Source organism: Balaenoptera ricei, chromosome 10 (assembly GCF_028023285.1).
Source record: "Balaenoptera ricei isolate mBalRic1 chromosome 10, mBalRic1.hap2, whole genome shotgun sequence".
Classification (NCBI taxonomy): domain Eukaryota; kingdom Metazoa; phylum Chordata; class Mammalia; order Artiodactyla; family Balaenopteridae; genus Balaenoptera; species Balaenoptera ricei.
The window spans coordinates 7,549,755-7,570,417 of record NC_082648.1 but is presented as its reverse complement, the minus strand read 5'-3'; the positions used below and the strand labels follow the sequence as shown (position 1 = coordinate 7,570,417).

Here is a 20,663-nt window from a genome sequence, read left to right as displayed (position 1 = left end):
CTGCACATATGGGGAAAATTTAAAAAGTGACTGCAAGTGCCTAGGGAAAGGTTCAGAAAAGACCTTAAAAGACATTAAGATTGCACCTTAGGCTGATCTGAAGTACAGAGACAGCCTATGACAATCAAAACAACAAAAACAGTAAACAAAAAACAGCAAACCCTGGGGAAGGGGAAGACTGATTTCCATAGTTTCCACATTAGATTCAAATGTGCAGAATTCAACAAAAACCCACAAGGCATACAGAAAACCAAGAAAGTATGGCCACTAAAAGGAATGAAATAAATCAACAGATACCATTCCTGCAGTCCTAATTAATGGCAGAGAGATTAGACAAAGACATTAAAAGAAACTACCTTAAAGATGCTCAAAGAACTAAAGAAAGATGTGAAGAAAGTCAAAGAAACAATGTGTGAACAAAATGTTAATACCAGTAGACAGAAAACATAAAAAAGAAACCAATAAGTAATTCTGGAGATGAAAGGTACAATAACAGAAATGAGAATTCACTTAGAGGGATTCAAAGCAGATTTGAGCAGACAGAAGAATCAGTGAACTTACACATTGTGGGAGTCCCAAGAAGACCGGGCGGGGAGGCGGGGTGGGGGTGGGGGGGGAGTTGTGCAGAGATAATATTTGATGAAATCGTGGCTGAAAACTTCCCAAATTTGATGAAAGACATGAATATAAACATTTAAGAAGCTCAACAGTCTCCACCTTATGAACTCAAACAGACACATGTTGATACACTATACTTAAACTTTCAAAACCCAGGACAAAGAGAGAATTTTGAAAAAAGCAAGACAGAAGCAAATCATCACATTCTATGGATCTCAATAAAATTATCAGCAGATTTCTCATCAGAAACTTTGGAGGCCAGAAGACAGGGGGCTACTACATTCAAAGTGCTAAAAGAAAAACTGCCAACCAAAACTCCTACATCCAGCAAAACTCTAATTCAAAAAAGAGGGAGAAACTACCACTGGCATTTTTCACAGAACTAGAACAAAAAAATTCACAATTTGTATAGAAACACAAAAGACCCCGAATAACCAAAGCAATCTTTTTTTTTTTTATTTTTTTTATTTTTGGCTGTGTTGGGTCTTCGTTTCTGTGCAAGGGCTTTCTCTAGTTGCGGCGAGCGGGGGCCACTCTTCATTGCGGTGCGGGGGCCTCTCACTGTCGCGGCCTCTCTTGTTGCGGAGCACAGGCTCCAGACGCGCAGGCTCAGTAGTTGTGGCACACGGGCCTAGCTGCTCCGTGGCACGTGGGATCCTCCCAGACCAGAGCCCGAACCCGCGTCCGCTGCATTGGCAGGCGGACGCCCAACCACTGCGCCACCAGGGAAGCCCCCAAAGCAATCCTGAGAAAGAAAAACGGAGCTGGAGGAATCAGGCTCCCGGACTTCAGACTATATTACAAAGCTACAGTAATCAAGACAGTATGGTACTGGCACAAAAACAGAAACATAGATCAATGGAACAGGATAGAAAACCCAGAGATAAACCCACGCACATATGGTCACCTTATCTTTGAGAAAGGAGGCAAGAATATACAGTGGAGAAAAGACAGCCTCTTCAATAAGTGGTGCTGGGAAAACTGGACAGCTACATGTAAAAGAATGAAATTAGAACACTCCCTGACACCATACACAAAAATAAACTCAAAATGGATTAAAGACCTAAATGTAAGGCCGGACACTACCAAACTCTTAGAGGAAAACATAGGCAGAACACTCTATGACATACATCACAGCAAGATCCTTTTTGACCCAACTCCTAGAGAAATGGAAATAAAAACAAAAATAAACAAATGGGACCTAATGAAACTTAAAAGCTTTTGCACAGCAAAGGAAACCATAAACAAGACCAAAAGACAACACTCAGAACGGGAGAAAATATTTGCAAATGAAGCAAATGACAAAGGATTAATCTCCAAAATTTACAAGCAGCTCATGCAGCTCAATATCAGAAAACCAAACAACCCAATCCAAAAATGGGCAGAAGACCTAAACAGACATTTCTCCAAAGAAGATATACAGATTGCCAACAAGCACATGAAAGAATGTTCAACATCATTAATCATTAGAGAAATGCAAATCAAAACTACAATGAGGTATCATCAGACACCGGTCAGAATGGCCATCATCAAAAAATCTACAAACAATAAATGCTGGAGAGGGTGTGGAGAAAAGGGAACCATCTTACACTGTTGGTGGGACTGTAAATTGATACAGCCACTATGGAGAACAGTATGGAGGTTCCTTAAAAAACTAAAAATAGAACTACCATACAACCCAGCAATCCCACTACTGGCCATACCCTGAGAAAACCAGGCCATATCCTGAGAAAACCATAATTCAAAAAGAGACATGTACCAAAATGTTCACTGCAGCTCTATTTACAATAGCCAGGACATGGAAGCAACCTAAGTGTCCATCAACAGATGAATGGATAAAGAAGATGTGGCACATATATACAATGGAATATTACTCAGCCATAAAAGAAACGAAACTGAGTTATTTGTAGTGAGGTGGATGGACCTAGAGTCTGTCATACAGAGTGAAGTAAGTCAGAAAGAGAAAAACAAATACTGTATGCTAACACATATATATGGAATCTAAGAAAAAAAAAAAGGTCATGAAGAACCTAGGGGCAAGACGGGAATAAAGACACAGACCTACTAGAGAATGGACTTGAGGATATGGGGAGGGGGAAGGGTAAGATGTGACAAAGTGAGAGAGTGGCATGGACATATATACACTACCAAACATAAAATAGATAGCTAGTGGGAAGCACCCGCATAGCACAGGGAGATCAGCTCGGTGCTTTGTGACCACCTAGAGGGGTGGGATAGGGAAGGTGGGAGGGAGGGAGACGCAAGAGGGAAAAGATATGGGAACATATGTATATGTATAACTGATTCACTTTGTTATAAAGCAGAAACTAACACACCATTGTAAAGCAATTATACTCCAATAAAGAGGTTAAAAAAAAGAAAAAAGAGGGAGAATTTAAGACATTCACAGAAAAGCAAAAGTTGAGGGAGTTCGTGAACCTGTAAGGTGAAATGAAAGGACATCTGCCAGTAACTCAAAGTTGTATGCAAAAAATAAATATCTCAATAAAGGTAAATAAATGGGCAATTAGAAAAGCTAACATTACTGTAACAATAGTTTGTAACTGTACTTCAGAATTTAGAGACTAATATAATTCAAGAAAAAATAAACAATCATTAGTATAAAAGCTAGTATTGCTATAACTTTCGTTTGTAACTCCAACTCTTGTTTTCTATATAACTTAAGAGACTGGTGCATTTAAAAGGATTATCAGTTTATGTTTTGGGCCACAAAATGAATAAAGGTGTAATTTTGTGACATCAACAAATGAAAGGGGTGGAGACAGAGTGGTAAAGGAGCAGAGTGTTTACATGGTACTGAAGTCCAGCTGGTGTAAATTCAAATTAGAGTAGTATAACATAAGGATGTTAAATGTAATCCCCATGGTAAACGCAAAAAGTAAATGAAATATACACAAAAGGAAGTAAAAGGAATGTAAAGATTTCTACAAAAATGTCAACTAAACACAAAAGAAGACACTAATACAGGAGACATCAATAAAATCGGCAAAACTTTATCTAGATGGACTAAGAAAAAGAGGGAAGACTCAAGTTACTAAACTCAGAAATGAAAGGGGGAACATTACTACCGATTCTACAGAAATAAAAAATATTATAGGAGAATGCAGCAGTCCTCTCATCCACAGTTACCGCAGTTAACTGTGGTCCAGAAATATTAAGGTGTACTGAAATATATGAGCAAAGACAAAGAAACAGCAATGAGCATAAATGACATTGAGCTTTCATAGTGAACATACTGATCCAAGGCAAACAATACAGACTAATAAGAGACAAGGTTGGACAAATGGTCTATCTGCAACATTTACAGCAGAGTTAACAATATGTGAGAAGAGGGATTTTATTCTAATTTCTCCACTTAATTCTTCAAGAGTCTGTTTCCTCACCTGTAAAATGATATTACCTTCCTTACAAGATGGTATGAGATTTAAATAATTCAAAATATGCGAAATGTAAAAAAAAAACCTAGAAATTCCTGGATTTATGGGACATGCATCAATGAAAAGTCTTTAAAATAAGATTAGATTTAATGTTATAGGGAAGTAGAGAGTTTCTGAAGGTTTTATCATGTTAAGATGATAAAAGTAGTGTTTAATGAATGAGAAAGGGCTAGAAAGGAAAGACTTTTGAAAAAGACATAAAGGGCTGTTGTGGCATTAAAATTTGGGGCCCTAAGATCCTGACCCAGGACAGTAAGAAGAAGAAGTCAGAATAGCTGTGGCTTGGGGGAAAAAAAGCAACAAAATATTGTGGCATAAATGGCTCTTAAGGATGAATTAGGTCAAAAGAGACAGAGACAGAAAAACTGAAATAAGCCCATGAGTGAAATTACCTTAAAAGCAGATCTGTACTCTGCATTATTAATTCTCACAATAACCACCTCTCCCTAATAGAAAGGACCAATTTAGCTGTAACAAATCTTTTTACAAAGCTTAAAGATTCCTGCAAGTCAGTCCTAAAGAATTTCTATACATTTTCAAAATATCTTCCCCTAGTAATCTGAAAATAATATGAACTACTGAAAATATTAAAAATACTTATCACCAATTAAGTCAAATCATTTGGACACTTTCATCCAGAGAGAAAAGCTGTATTTAACACCATACATGTAAAGTATCTCATAAAGAAAAAAGAAAATGAGAATTACACATGGATTTTGATCAATTTACTAGAAGGACCCTGATGGGGTACAAATTCCCTTAGAGGCACCTTATAAACAAGGCATTTTAAAAATAGAAAACAATAATGGAAGAAAACTAGTAGGTAATCTTCAATTTCCCTCCCAACTATTTCCTAAATAATACAATAAAGGGTTTAACAAATACCGGTGTTGCCATTTCTTCCATAAAATATACTAGATTTTTAGACTAGATGATACTTAGTAATAATAAGGCTATTAACAAATCCTTTGCCCTAATTATTCCTAAAACATGCAGAGTCACCAAATTCTAAGTAAAAATCCAAAGAAGTTACTTAATTGTAGACTTACCCAGGTTTCCTTGCTCGACTGTTAGCACCACCTCATCCATCACCACAGCCCTAAAGTCCAGTTCCTCCTCACAACATTTGGCCTTTAATGCTCGCAAGATCTCTTTTTGGGGATAGTCTTCCCTGATTCGACGATCTGTCAAAAACCACAACTTGGCAGCCACAGAGCTACACATCTTGCTCTGCCTGTTCTTCCTTTTCTGGGATTACTTCCTCCTGAATAGACTCTTTCTAGCTGGAAAAGAAGATATACATACAAAGTAAATCGAGAAACCTACTCAATTTTTTGCTTTCACACAAATCACGCCATGATTATATACTAGCTATGAAAAACAGGAACTATACCCCGTCTTTTCCGTCACTACAAACTCGAACAAATTATGTATATTCATGTATCTGTAGTTATTGTTCAATTATCTTCCTTTATTTCATATATGTATAGTTTCTTATAAACATTTATAGGTATGTTTAAAAATCAGATGGTAGCACATATTACTAGATGAGCATCAACAATGACGTCATTCACACAGCAACTTTAGTCAAAATAAGTAATTTGAGAATGTGGGGAAAAAATTTTAAACAACTGCCAAAGTTATTTAAATAAATGCCAAAGTTCATTCACTAAAATTTGTTTTTCAGTCAGGAGACAGCATGCTCTTACTCACTGTTTTTATTCTATTTTTAAACAGAATTTTTCTTAAACAAATATAGCTTGTTTACTAGAATGTCACCAACAAAAACAGAGAGTGCTGCTTCTCAGAGTTTATATCATGAGCAAGACAACTGAAAATCATTTTCATGAAAAGAAGAAAAAAGTTACAAGTTTTACTAACAAGCATAATAAGTGATTTCTAGTATTATCCCAGATGACATGGCAAACCTAACACAGAAGGACAGGACAAGGGCAAGGAATAGAAGAAGCAACGGCCATACAGATGGACGGCTGCCAGCATCACAGCAGCCGGAACTGGTCCCTTATACACCGTTCACGTGCTTTCCACAGTCTCAGCCAGAAGGGCCTGCTCCACAGATGCACACAGTAAGAGCAGAACATCATGGGACAGAGGCGCTACCACACACATACACATACACACGCACACACACCACCCCTTCCCTCAAGACCTTGACCTGTCCCGCCTACCACACCCACCTACCTGCCTGGGGACCCACAGTCTCAATGGCATCAGGGGATTGGAGCTCAATTTACACACGAGGAACATGGGATGTGGCCTTCCAGGCGAATGGAAAGGGTCTCACTCAGAAGGAAAGCTCCACAAGTCACACCAGAGCATCTAATGTAGAGATGTCCAGTTTCCCTTGAGAGGGGAACTATAAAAATGCCCTTAAAATGTTTACAATGGGTAGGTTTTGAAACAACCTGTCACTGACCTCCAATACTCCGAAGCCACGTCTGTGCCTCCCCTGACACTTAGTTCTTGACCATTGTCTGTTCTATGATTGACTTCATTGCATGAAATTGTACTGCATTACCAGGGCAGTTGTGGACCCAGTAGAAATCACGATGGGATGTTATAGCCACTGGCAACTGGGAAGCAGTTATGGCATGTCAGCTTTCAGGAAAATGCCCAGGCCACACCGTAACACAACATGGTGTTTTCAGTGATTCTATAACCAGACAATAAAAACACTCCAGGGCTGCAATCTCACAGTCATGCAGCAACTCCTAAGAGATGATGCCAATGGGCATTTCCATCTTGTCTGGCTTCATGGCCACAGCCCTGATAGCCTCATGTAAAGTTTGGGTGTTTCTACACTGGTGTGCAACCAGCAACTAACTACAGGCTCATATTAGGCTCCCCATCGCCTTTCGTTTTCTTTTTAATGAAAGGGCTCGAAATCCTCATGAACCTAGGGTTCTAAGAAATAAAATGATTCCCCTCTCTGTCTGGAAGACATGAACCAAAGGTAGAGAGCGCATCATTGGCCGCAACTGGACCACATTCTTTCAGGGGGGATGCCCACACCCCCTAATCTGGAACTGGAGGCATGCTCTCGCCCTGCAGAAGAAGTGGTACCATGGGGGCTGTCACCTTGTCCTGAACTGAGGTATCTTCAGTTCGATCACGTAGAATACATTTTCTTTATCACCTTCAAAAGATTTTTGTGTTATGCCCTGGTTTTCCTGTAAAGATTTGTAGAGGTATGCGACACTGTATTCCAACTCAGTCTTCCTGTACAAGTAAATGACATCACCCGTTTCTAAAAGGCAAAGTGTGCTTAACAACCCTCAGCTGACTGGTGTTGGTATCTTCAAGTGACACCTGTCTAGATTTTTTATCTACTATAATTTTAGTCATCTCCAGAGACCAGTTTATTATTGCCAGGGAGTGAAAGGGCACAACCTCTTCTCTGCCCAGTGGTCCACCCCAGTTTCCACGGGAGGATAAGCGGCTGACCATCCTTGGTGCCCAGAGATGCTGCTGTAGTGGCTGTTTGCCTTTTTCAGACAGTTCCATTGGGATTCACATTTAACAATACCCAGGAAACAGGTAAAGACGCCAGCCGCAAAGCAGAGGCTCTGCATCTCCAACAGCCCTCCTGGCCTGAAAGGCCACCAATGCATTCCTATAGGCCAGGCAGAGACCAACAGGTTGGTATCTCCTGACTATGATTTTAAAACATCTACTTTTCTCTTTTTTTTCCCCCATCTGTTAACATCAAGGAAAAAGACAAAACAAAAAAGCTGATAAAAACTCAAAAGCGTAACAGTAAACCTACACAGCCTAGGAGACCAAAGTATGCCAATAAAAGGTCAGTACTGAAGTTCATATCATATCCACTGTTTTAAAAGACAGGAGGGACTTCCCTGGTGGTCCAGTGGTTGGGACTCTGTGCTTCCACTGCAGGAGGCATGAGTTTGATCCCTGGTCGGGGAACTAAGATCCCACAAGCCACACAGCAATCAATCAATGACAGGAAAGAGTCCCCTGTAAAGTAAAATGGTTCCCCTTTTTTCCCCTGACACTTAAAGTAGTAGGTTTGGCTACCCAATAACATATCTGTAGGAAAAGAGTTTATTCTCCAACAGTGTAAGATCAATAGGGCATTTGCAAACGTCCACATATACACAGGAGTTGATTTTTCCTCTTAGAATAAAAAAAAAAATCAGATCTATTAATTCTCTATTTTTTTATTTCTCCAAAAGTACCAAAGAAAATAATATATAAAATCAGATAATAAATAAATGCTAAACTAGCCTTTTTGAAATAAAGAGAAATCTATAACATTTAATTTTATATTATAGTTTTCCCGTGAAAACTTCTGGATAAGCACACCAATTTTTATGACTGTCATCTTCAAATACTCCAGGCAAGGCTAATTAAATGAGAATCATAAACAAGGTGATTTCTTGTGAGGCCCCCTTCCCAGTGGTAATTATTCTGGTAAAGAAAAAGCAAAATCACAATCTACCATCTGACGATATTAAGGGCATCTCTTACTACTAGAAAAATTCTTTATTCCAGATAAGATATACCAAATGAACTTAGAATCAAAAGACTGTAAAAGAAAATATGTTGGAGGAGAGAATATATACATACTTAAATATAAAAACTAGAATTTACTCAATTTGGCAATAACTACAGCTGTACTTTCAATGACATCGTTCTGTCCTGGACGTGGATTAGGTTTGTACAGAAAAATAACAAATGTGTGAATAGGCACTCTTTCACTATTATTTCCTGTAACTCTTTTCTCCTGACAGCTTTCCCGCTGTACATAATCCCCAGGGCTTCATTCTTAACCCCTTCTTTCCTTTCTCTAGAAAAGTCATTCTCAGTCCAGTTTCAACTACTATCATTGACCTACTAAATGTATTTTTCCAACCAGGAGTTCAACTGAATTTCAGATCTTGTTTCAATATGCCTAAACGGGCATCCTTAACTAAATGCCACCCACTATTGCCTCAGTTAAGCAAGTAAAGTACTGCAGTACATATTTATTGAAAAAGATTCCACAAATCAGTGGCCTTGCACAGTTCCAACCCACATTGTTCAAGGGTCAACTCTGTGTGTGTGTGTGATAATATACATACATATGATAAATATATATATATATACACACACACATATAATAAATAGATGCCATAACAGAAGCATAATGTTTAAAGATGTTGAATGACATGCCTTATCAAACTCCAAATACTGGGCTATTCTAAAACTAAAAGTTGAATGAACACTATTTCAAATTAAACCTCGGGTATTATAGTAACCATTTTACAGATTAAGAAATGAAGATTAAGAGAGTTAAGAAATGCACCTAAAAAAAATTTTTTTTTAAGTAAGTAATACTAGTAAGTAGCATAGCTTATATTTCCAGAGATTTTCTAAGTCCCAACAGTCTCCCTCCAAATCATACTACGTGTCTATATTGACTTTAATTGTACGTTTTAACACCTACTTTGTTATGCTTAAGGTTTTAAACCAAGGATCTGTTAATCAAGGCTTTTCTCTCAATCTCAATAAGTTCTAATGCTTCCCAGCCTCCCCAAAAAATCCAAAACACAACAAAACACAATCTGGGATACAAATGAAATTTTACCCTCTTTCCTTTCCTTGCCTTATCCAGTGTCTCTTTAGGAGGTGGATCTGAGTTACTGTTAGAAATGAGAATGAATGGGAATAAGGGGCAGAGAGACAAAAGCATTAAGAAGAAAGATGGGAGAAAGGTAGGAACATCCCACTGTGTGTGTGGGGGGGGTGCACTTATTAAAGGGGTACAGAAAATGAATGATAAAATGAAAATCTCAGAAGTCTCAGAGACAACCGATTAATAGTGTTAAACCTGTTACCCATCATCCACTAAAAGTATGTCCCTTTGGGGCTTCCCTGGTGGCGCAGTGGTTGAGAATCTGCCTGCCAATGCAGGGGACAAGGGTTCGAGCCCTGGTTTGGGAAGATCCCACATGCCACGGAGCAACTAGGCCCGTGAGCCACAGCTACTGAGCCTGCGCATCTGGAGCCTGTGCTCCGCAACAAGAGAGGCCGCGATAATGAGAGGCCCGCACACCGCGATGAAGAGTGGCCCCCACTTGCCGCAACTAGAGAAAGCCCTCGCACAGAAATGAAGACCCAACACAGCCATAAATTTAAATAAACAAATAATAATAAATTATAAATAAATAAATAAATAAATAAATAAGAATGTCCTTTTGAAACTTCGGTAGTTCCTCCACAATCTCATCCTTTAGCTAAGATGCCACTTTAAAAATATCACTGTCTGGGTGCCATTTTCCTTAGCACATTAACTTGAACTTAGACTGTAAGGCTGTGAAAGCAGGAGCAGGTTAGGTATTAATCAAAGTTGACTTTACAGTGACAGAAATGGATGACAGTCCCCTACTTATTCTTGAAAGAGTATACCTCAAAAACAGAGCAAATATCTAATTTTCCAAACTTTACATGACACATTCACTAATACTCTCTCCTTACAGCTCTTTCTATCATAATACTTTTTCTTAAAAATACTATATACAAGATTTTGCATGAAAAATGAGAGGATAACCATTTTCCTGTACATACTCAATATGGTCCCCTGTACTCTTTTCTACTATATCTAAAGATATCAAAGGGAATCTGGATAAAGTAAATTCACTTTTGAGTAATTATATGTACCAAATACTGTGTTAGACAGTTTATTTGTATCTTCTCACTTAATCCTCACAATCATCCCTGTGACACATTATTGTCCTCATTGGGCAAGTGAGGCTGCACTAGCAGAGAGGTCACTTGTCTAAATTAGAAAGTGGGGGCTTCCCTGGTGGCGCAGTGGTTGAGAGTCTGCCTGCTAATGCAGGGGACACGGGTTCGAGCCCTGGTCTGGGAGGATCCCACGTGCCGCGGAGCGACTGGGCCCGTGAGCCACAACTACTGAGCCTGCGCGTCTGGAGCCTGTGCCCCGCAACGGGGGGGGCCGCGATAGTGAGAGGCCCGCGCACCGCGATGAAGAGCGGTACCCGCACCGCGATGAAGAGTGGCCCCCGCTTGCCGCAACTAGAGAAAGCCCTCGCACGAACCGAAGACCCAACACAGCCAAAAATAAATAAATAAATAAAGTAGCTATAAATTAGAAAGTGGTAGAAGAGCCCAGAGTCACTTCAAATTCCACACACTGTATGGCAGAGACTGCCACCTGCCTACCAATATCCACTTTCCGGGGCTTCCCTGGTGGCGCAGTGGTTGAGAATCTGCCTGCCAATGCAGGGGACAAGGGTTCGAGCCCTGGTCTGGGAAGATCCCACATGCCGCGGAGCAACTGGGCCCGTGAGCCACAGCTACTGAGCCTGCGCGTCTGGAGCCTGTGCTCCGCAACAAGAGAGGCCGCGATAGTGAGAGGCCCACGCACCGCGATGAAGAGTGGCCCCCGCTCGCTGCAACTAGAGAAAGCCCTCGCACAGAAACGAAGACCCAACACAGCCATAAATAAATAAATAAATAAATAAAATTAAAAAAAAAAAAATCCACTTTCCACTTACTCCTCTGTAGTAACAGATCTGATATTTACCTGAGCACACTGCCATATGACTAAGAGACTGCATTTGTATTCCGTAGGCTTTCTTGCAACTAGATATGGTCGAAGAGTGCTGAGCCAAAGTACTGCACTCCAACTTCCAGGAAGCATGCTAAAGAGATGTACTCTTCCTTGGCCCTTCCTCCATTCTGCTACCTGGAATGTGGGTGCCATGGCTACACCTCCAACAACCATCTGGACAGAGGACAAGAGTCGACCCTAGGAAAAGCGCAGCTACGTGTTAGAACTTGAATCCCTGACAACTGCGCAGTGCTGTGGCCTTAAACTGCTTACTATCTCTTTTTCATGAGGAAGAAATAAACTTCCAACTCAATGATATTTTGGGATTCTTTATTATAGCCAAAAAAGATAAACTACTAAGTACACAAAACTAAGCATTCAACTGCATAATACATTCAATTAATATTTGAGTGCCTACTACGCACTCTCCCTAAAGATACCATGGTAAACAAAAGAGACAAACCCCCAGCCCCTAAAGAACTAAAAATGATCTGATGTTAAAATGTCATGAATAAGAAAAAATGCTCAACATCACTAAGCACTAAGAAATGCAAATAAAAACACAAAACTACCTCACAGGATGGTTACAATAAAAAAAAAAAAAAAAAAAAAACCCAGAAAATAACAAGCGTTGGGGAGGACGTGGAGAAACTGGAAGCGCTGCCAACTGCCGGTGGGAATGTTAAATGGTGCAGCTGCTGCCGAAAACAGTATGGCGGTTCCTCAAAAAATTAAAAATGGAATCACCATACAATCCGGCAATTCCACTTTTAGGTATATACCCAAAAGAACTGAAAGCTGAGTCACAAAGAGGTATCTGTACACATATGTTCAGAGCAGCATTATTCACAATAACTAAAAGGTGGATGCAACCCACGTGTACATTTGACAGATGAATAATAAGCAAAATGCATGTATCAGAATCTAATGCCTTAAAAAGGCATTAGATTCTGATACATGCTTACAACATGAATGAACCTTGACGACATTATGCCCCACAATCTAAAGTACTCTAATTCACAGAAAGTAGAATGATGGTCGTTAATGGCTGGGGCATTTAAAGATTAGGGAGTTACTGTTTAATGGGTATAGGGTTTCGGTTATGCAGGACGAAAGAGTCTGGAGATGGATATGGTGATGGCTGCACAATATGAATGTACTTAATACCACTAATCTGTTAAGACGGAAGTTTTGTGTGTATTTTACAATAAAAAGAAAACTGTAAAAGGAAAAAAATTGTCATGAGCAAATTAACATGCAAATGTTTACACATTCCCAACTAAAGGGTCAAAAAAATGTTACCTTTACTTAAATAACCTGTAGCTTTGTTACTAAAATTCCCAAAATAGTCTGTGGTATAAACAAAACCTAAGTTTTCTCTGGAATCCAAATAACATTTCTAATGATTTCACTTAACAGAGAAATGTTACATCAGAGTATCTCTGGAATGTGGCACAAAATTTTAAAAATGTTCCTGAGATGCAATGCACAGTACAGCTCAAAGTTCATCACATTTAACATGTTAAATGACAGGCCTTCCTTCAACATTTTCTTTCTGGACACTATGCTGTAAAAAGGGTTGGGAAGCTGTTAACATATTCAAGAAGGCTTTGCAGATATGGCTAACTACATCACATGTCAAAGGAATAAGCTAACAACTGAGAACTCCAAAGCATCAGGGAAGAATTCCAAGCTTGCTGTATTTGGGCAAACCTGCATGAATTTTCAAGATGTAGTTTTCTGATAAAGCATCAAAGTCTGAAATACTGCCAAATACGGGACAGCAGAGCAGTAACACAGAACCGGTCTGATCTTATATAGCAAATCCATGCTCTATCTTGGAGACCTTATTTCTATATTTCTAAGAACATGAAGCTAAGAGCTAGTATCAGAAGTGGTGAAAAGAGAGAGAGATGGAGAGAGGGAAACAAAAAGGGGACTGTTAAGGAGCTGAATAGAGCAAAAACATTTAAGAAGTAGGTTTGGATTATTTTTTTTGATCACAACTTGGTGGTGTGCTGTCACTTTTGAAAGAAAGGTAGTAAAAACAAAAACAAAAACAAAAACAAAAACAAAACTTGGCATATCAACATTTACACAAATTTGTTCTGCTAATTCATCAATTCACAATCCAGTAGACTCCTCCAGACATTGCTGGGAGAAGTGACTGACAGGGGAAAGGACCAAACAGTAAAGTTTCCAAGTAATGAAAGACAATTTACCCAACATCTGTACCTAATCCGCCCCCCCTCCCCCGCCCTCCATTCAACCTCTCTTGAAACAAGAGGACCAATGAAATTAGACAGTAAACTCTATGAGGACAGAATCCCCATCTGTTGTATTCCCTACTATTATACCCAATGGGCAGCATAGAACCTCAAAAGGACATGGTTACGGGTTAGGAGTTACTTTAAAGGACTTTGTTATGCTGAATTACAAAGGAGTATCAAAAAACCAGAGCTATTTTCAAAATTAAACACCAGGCAAATTGTACAACATAGTATCTAAACGTAGCTGTTTAAAATTTAAAATTTCATTTTTTCAGTTTCGCATAAAAAACAAACAACCCAAAGCTATTGCTACTTTCTATCATCATTATACAACCTTTGTTAACAATTAAAGTGGGGCCTGGGGTTAGGAGCAGTAAGGAGAGGAAAAAAGATATAAGCAGATGGGTTCCGTGCAGACCAGGCTCTAAGGGAGTAGATCTGGCTAGCTCTGTGACTTTTGTCCTCCAAGCCAATTTTGAAAGGGAAAAAACATTGGAAAAGAAAACACTGAAAATGACACCATGGCATCAGTTACCATGAAGCCAGAAAATCAGTCCTCTTCTGCAAACCAAACATTTACACAGATACATATGGCACATAAATCTAAAATATATTATGTACAGATATTTTTGGAGGTACTATATTATTTCTTCACAACACTTAATATGACAAGCAGGAAAATTCCCAAGTAATGCAGGACAATTTACCCAACACCTGTATCTAATCTCCCCGATTGAACCTCTCTTGAAACAACTGCACATGCCAGTACAGCTAACATCTAAAAATACTGCTTTCTTCATTGTTCTTATCACTATCTACCTACCACTCAATAGCATAACTATAACAATTCTAAAGGCTCTTTTCTCAAATGCTTATGACTTAATCCCACTTTCAGAGAATATTCTTTGTAAACTAATCAGCCATAAAATCTCTCTACAAATCCACCCCCAAAAAAACAGTTGTCAGCAAGCAACATACAATAACTCACCCTCCTTACTTTATGTTTGGTTTTCTCACTCTTCATGGGCTGTTTGTGGGTACAGAAGTTCTTCCTCCACCCATTTTCTGTGTTTAGGTCTCTATACCTACTCCCCAGAAGAAGATGATAAAAGCTATGTCCCAAAGTGTGGAACAACTCACTCTACTCTGTCCCATTCCCCTAATCTGTTCCAGTGTTCACGGTGTTCAGTCTTTTAGCTCATTGGGAGGGGAGAGGAATTGAGAGATCGATCAGTCTAGTGACTTACCCCAGTAGCAAACCCCATGTGAATACAAATTGGGGAAAGAAAGAATTGGGAGATAATTTAAAAGGTATGTTTCATCCTGTGCCCCAACAAAGTAATGCATGAAGTTTGGCTGGTGCTCAGAGAAAAAAAGAATGTTCATTTTCGAACCTTCTTTACAGTATGGCTAAGAAGTGGTAGAAGATTTACAAGATATTGCTGGTATTTCCCTCTGGTGAGGAAGAGGGGACCGAATGAGAAGGGAAAAGAAAAAAAGGATAATTTCTTCTTGTCACTCTCCCCTGCACCCCCAGATGCTATCATATTCAATAGGAAACATGAAAAAAAAATTTAAAGCTATCCAACTAGAAACTAAGATAAGCGGAATTTTAGCTCATAGCCAAAAGTCTGAAGGTTAGATATACAGCTCCTTACCCCCTACAGGGGGAAAGGCAGGAAGAGAAAAGTGGCTCTTCACTGAGTAGAGGGCTGCATGTGACTCAATTTGCTGCTCCCCTTCTTGGCTCTGTTTTCAGAATCACACAGACTGCCTCCCTGCCTGACAAGCAGACTCCAGCACCTGGCGGGGGTAAGAGAAGACAAGGGAGAAAACAAGGGAGACAGAGAAAGAGAAAAACATCAACAGCCATGTTGCCAAACTAACAACTAAGTCTATGACATGAACGAAGGAAACTAATACCTAACCAAGATAGACTGGAATAAACAAAAGATCACGTCAAAACAAAATAGGCCTCCTCCCCTTTGACACACTAACTAAATCCAATAACCATTATAAAAGAAATCTAACTATATTATGACTATATTAGAGCTTTTCATCCCAGAAGTTATGGTGACTCTCCATGACTAAAATTTCAGAGAGTGCTTTATTTCAAGTGACTATCTTAAAAGTATTTGGACAGTCAATTGTTTAAGAAATCGTTTTTTTCTTTTTAAAAAGACCTTAGAACTATCCGATGCTATGAAATAAAATAAGATCTAAAGAAAATAACATTAACATTTTAATGGTTACAGTTAAAAATTATATCATCCATAAATATAATCAAGCCCACAAAAGGAAAACCTTCCATATTAGGCTGCCCATACAGTTTCCATACAGATTTCAAATTTAACCCAACTCCACAAAGATGTGGGAACAATTCCTGTAATTAATGAGAAAACGGCACAAGCAAAGAATTTACATCGAGGTTACATTCAACACGGTTACTATAATAATCCCACTCACAGAAGAGAATTAACGCCCCATCTCTATCCGTAAACACAAATGGGAGAAAATACAGGGGATGACATCTGCTATTAGCGATAAGGAAAAATTAGTAAGGCAAATCTGAAGTTATTATCCCCTAACTACTTTGGATTTATTGCGGGGGGAGGGGGGGGGTAAAGATCTGCATCATGGTCAAATGCTGTTAAAAAAAACCAAACGAGACAAGCAATTACTGTCACCCATCTTATTCAGAGGGCTTTCAAAAGCAAAAGAGGAATGGCTGTCACTCTTCTAAAAATGTACACGTAAGGAGAAAAGCGTGGAATTAAAACAGAATAACTGCGGGACCAATACCAGCCCCTCCCGCCTCGGTCACACACCACAGGAATCTGTCTGATGGCAGCAGTGGAGGCAGAGATCACCACGCTGCCGAGGACAGGTTAGCGCCACGCGTGTGTGGCTCCGACACGCATCCCCAGGGTCACCACACCCCCTCGCCGAGGGGAGACCACACTGCTCCCCGCCCGAGGCCGCCGCCTCCCTCCAGCCTCCCGCACCCACCGGCCTCCTCAGCCCCTCCCGGCGCAGACGCCCACCCAGCCCGGGGTCCGCCGAGCGCCCCGCCGCCCCCGGCTCTGAGGCGACCACCGGCCTCCCCAAGCCCCGGGCCCCAGCCGCGCACTGCCCCGTCCTCTCTCGGGCCCGGCCCCGCTCGTCTGGAGCCCGTTCTGCCCAACTCGGCCGCGGCGGGCGGCGGGCAGCGGGCGGCGGGGGTCGGGCGCGCCGCCGCCTCTCACCACGACCCCCGGGGAGGGAACGCGAGGGTCCCGCTCACCTGGCTGGGGCGACTCCTCCCTGGCTCTCGGCCGGCGGCGCCCGGCTGGGGCCTCCGAGGGCGGCGCGGGCGGGCGGCCGGGCGGGCAGTAAGTCCGAGGAGAGGAGGGGGAGGGGGTCGGGATGCCGGGAGCCGCCTCCTTTCTCCGCCGCCGCCGCCGCCGCCACGGCTCCCACAGCCTGGCCCGGCGCCCTCGCCCACTCGCCTCCTTTCTCACAGCCGCGCGGTCGGTCTGGCTCTCCCTCACCTCACACACCCACACATACACACACACACTCACCCCCCCACACCCACACACACGCACACCCGACTGCTCCTCACTCCCTCACACTCCCTCACTCGCCTGGCGTGCGCGCGCGCGCGACCCCGCTCTCACAGCGCGCGCGACGCCGGCGGAGGCCGCCCCGCGCTCCCCCAGACCTAGGCGAAGCGCGCCGTCCGCCCGCGTGCCGAGGACCCGTGCGCGCCCCGGCCCCGGCCCCGCCCTCCAGGCGCGGCGGCGCGGCGGCGCGGCGAGCTGCCGGCCGAGCGAGGGGCCGGGCCAGCCAGCCGGCCAAACCTGGCCGAGCGGATCTGACACCTGCGTCGGGACCCGACCCCGAGGCGTCCCGTCTCCACTGGCAACCCTCTCGGCCTCTGGGGTCGAGGAGAGGCGATGGGGCGCGCGCGCGCCGGGAGGAAAAGGGGAGCGCGAGAGCGCTTCGAGGACGCGCTTTCCCCACCCGCCCCCAAACCGTCCTCACTGAAAAAGGGAAACGGATGGAGGGGCGACGTTTGTTCGCAACTCGAAACCGCGTGGTGAATCCCTTCCGTTGTACGCCCTCGCCGCCCTCACCGTCCCTCCTCCAGCCCCATTCACCCACACTCTGAACCCTGAGGCGAGCCCACCGAGTCTCCCAGGCGCAGTGTGCGGAGTGCGTGTCCGCGCCGCTGCGCCTCCCGCCCGTCCCCGCCCACCTCCCGCGCCGCTCTGAGGACCGCCTCCCCCTCGAGCCCCCTCAAACCGTGGTCTCCCCTCCGGAGGCAAAGGTTTGGGGGGCAAAGACCGTAAACACCCATAAGGTCCTTGTCCCTGTACAGAGTAAGGACAATGCCTCTGTAGATAGTGAGGCCAATTTTTAAACATCATGTATTCGCCAGGCTTTAGGCAGGTTTTAAGATACAGGCGGGGCACCGTGGTACAGCCAGCTCTGCCGCTTAGAAAGCAGTGTAAACCTCGTTACTTAACTTGTTAATTAACCTAGTTACTTAACTTCCTGTGATCCCTTGTTATGAAAAGAGTATATTCCAAGGTTGCTGTGTGAATGAAATGTGATAATAGACTTACAAGCATTTTGTAAATTTCCAAACTGTGTAAAATGAATGTTTTACACTTATTTTCATTTACACTTTAGTGTGTTTCTTCGCAGTATGGCTGAGAAGGGGTAGAAGATTTTTTAAGATGTTGCTGGTAATTTCCCTCTAGTGAGGAAGGTCAAAAAACTCCTCCACAAAGGAGGGTACGAATATGAATAGGTCGGAAGCAACCTAAATATCCATCCACAAATGAATGGTTAAAGATGTGGTATGTATATACAATGGAATATTACTCAGCCATAAAAAAGAATGAAATAATGCTGTTTGTAGCAACATGGATGGCCCTAGAGATTATCCATACTAAGTAAAGTTAAGCCAGGCAGAGAAAGACAAATACCAAGTGATGTCGTATGTGGAATCTAAAATACGACACAAATGAACTAACTTATTTACAGAACAGAAACACAGAGAACAGACTTCAGGGAGGGGGGTTGGGGGAGGAATGGAGTGGGAGTTTGGGATTAGCAGGTGCATTCTATATAATAGAATATCCAAACAACAAGGTCCTACTGTATTGCACAAGGAACTGTATTCAATATCCTGTGATAAACCATACTCTATATGGAAGATTCATTTCCAAATAACCTTAGTCATTTATTACACCAGATATCCCAGATGTGAGAGAGTACATCCTAACACGTTTGCCTTCTTGCAGATCACAACCCCTTCTCAGTCCCCTCAGCCAACAAATTCTTTTCAGCATTCCTTTCCCAATCTTTAGGGTCTGCTTTTTTTTTTTTTGCTGATTTACTTCAGGGGGACTTGAGAGTCCCCTGACTGAGAAATGTAGTTAGGGTGTTAACTAAGTGTTTACTGCACGTTTTGACACAGAGTAACCTAGGATGGTGAACTATTTTCAGGAAAGATAACGTTTAGAGGTACAAAAGTGTTATACGATATATACTACCTTCAGAAGAAAGGGGGGAAAAGTCTACAGAACTAAAATGTTGCTATTTACTCCACTCTGATATTATCTCCTGGAACATGAAGTACTTCCCTTCAATCTAAAGAGGAAAAGAAGAGAATCATTTTGTGATCAAAGAAAGCTTGACCACAGAGATACGAGCACAATGAGAATCTGACACAAAATACATAGGGAAGTTGGCACAGAGGAAAGGTCGGGGGCATGCCCAGCAGAGGATCCCAATTCACAGTAACCACGCACTGCCCAAGAAAACCAGGTTGTATAGGTGAAACTGTGGATAGGGAGTATGAGGCTATTAATTAACAGGCCACTTGTCTCTTTAAAAAATGCTGTCATTCAATATACTGTCACTATGCGCCAGACACATCCTAAGAAATTCATAACACACACAACAACTTTGCTTTTCACTTAATCTAGTCAGGGAAATAAACCCAGAAGTATATTTTTAAAAACAAAGCCAATGATATGTCACTCTATAAGATAATCTTTACATGAATAATGATCAAATTCATACCTCCTATTTTTGTATGAAGTAATGAGGGAGCAGAAATTGTTTTTAGCATTTCCAGAAAGGCTCAGTTTCTTAGATTCCACCAGAATCTTTGTGTTTTCACGGTAGTTATGTCTGGTCAGGTGTGGACTCACATCTCCTTTTGGTGGCAATGTAACTTATCTTGGTTTAATCATGCGCCACTCATTTTTAACCCATAAATTGATACTCTTCAGGAGGGGGTGGGTTGAATCCCTTGAGAAGACATATTATAAGTAACCTCACGTCTCTGGAGTCAGATGAATCTGATTTATCTAATTTGAAATCCCAGCTTTATTTGCTGGTGTCATGGGATTGTTGCCTCTATGAGCCTCAGTTTTCTCATCTACAAAATGAAAATTAACTATTTCACTGAACTATAAGGATTAATGAGGTAACTTACATATAATGCACTACATATGAAGCGTGCAATAAATATTAGCTATTATTACACAAGACTGATGTTCACCCAAGCTGAAGGGACCAAGGATTAGACAAGAGGTGCTGGAATTATCCATGTATCACCTTATTGAAATGTTCTTGGTGGACAATATGAAGATAGTTAGTGGGAGAGGCACATAAAACAGAGGATTTGATGAAAACAAAATCTCCCCCAACAAAGTTGCC

The 20,663-nt window shown here is 41.7% G+C and overlaps 1 protein-coding gene across 1 annotated transcript in view; it reads right to left on the bottom strand.

Annotated features, from left to right (window-relative positions):
- RIMKLB (ribosomal modification protein rimK like family member B) overlaps positions 1-17,645 on the bottom strand; it is a 45,991-nt gene extending 28,346 nt beyond the window's left edge. The window contains exons 1-2 of the mRNA XM_059935274.1: positions 17,227-17,645; positions 5,126-5,359 (exon numbers count right to left, since the gene is read on the bottom strand). Coding sequence (XP_059791257.1) covers positions 5,126-5,300 — 175 coding nt within the window. The 5' untranslated portion in view covers positions 5,301-5,359; positions 17,227-17,645. The remainder of the gene's footprint in view (positions 1-5,125; positions 5,360-17,226) is intronic.
- Positions 17,646-20,663: the final 3,018 nt, after the last annotated feature.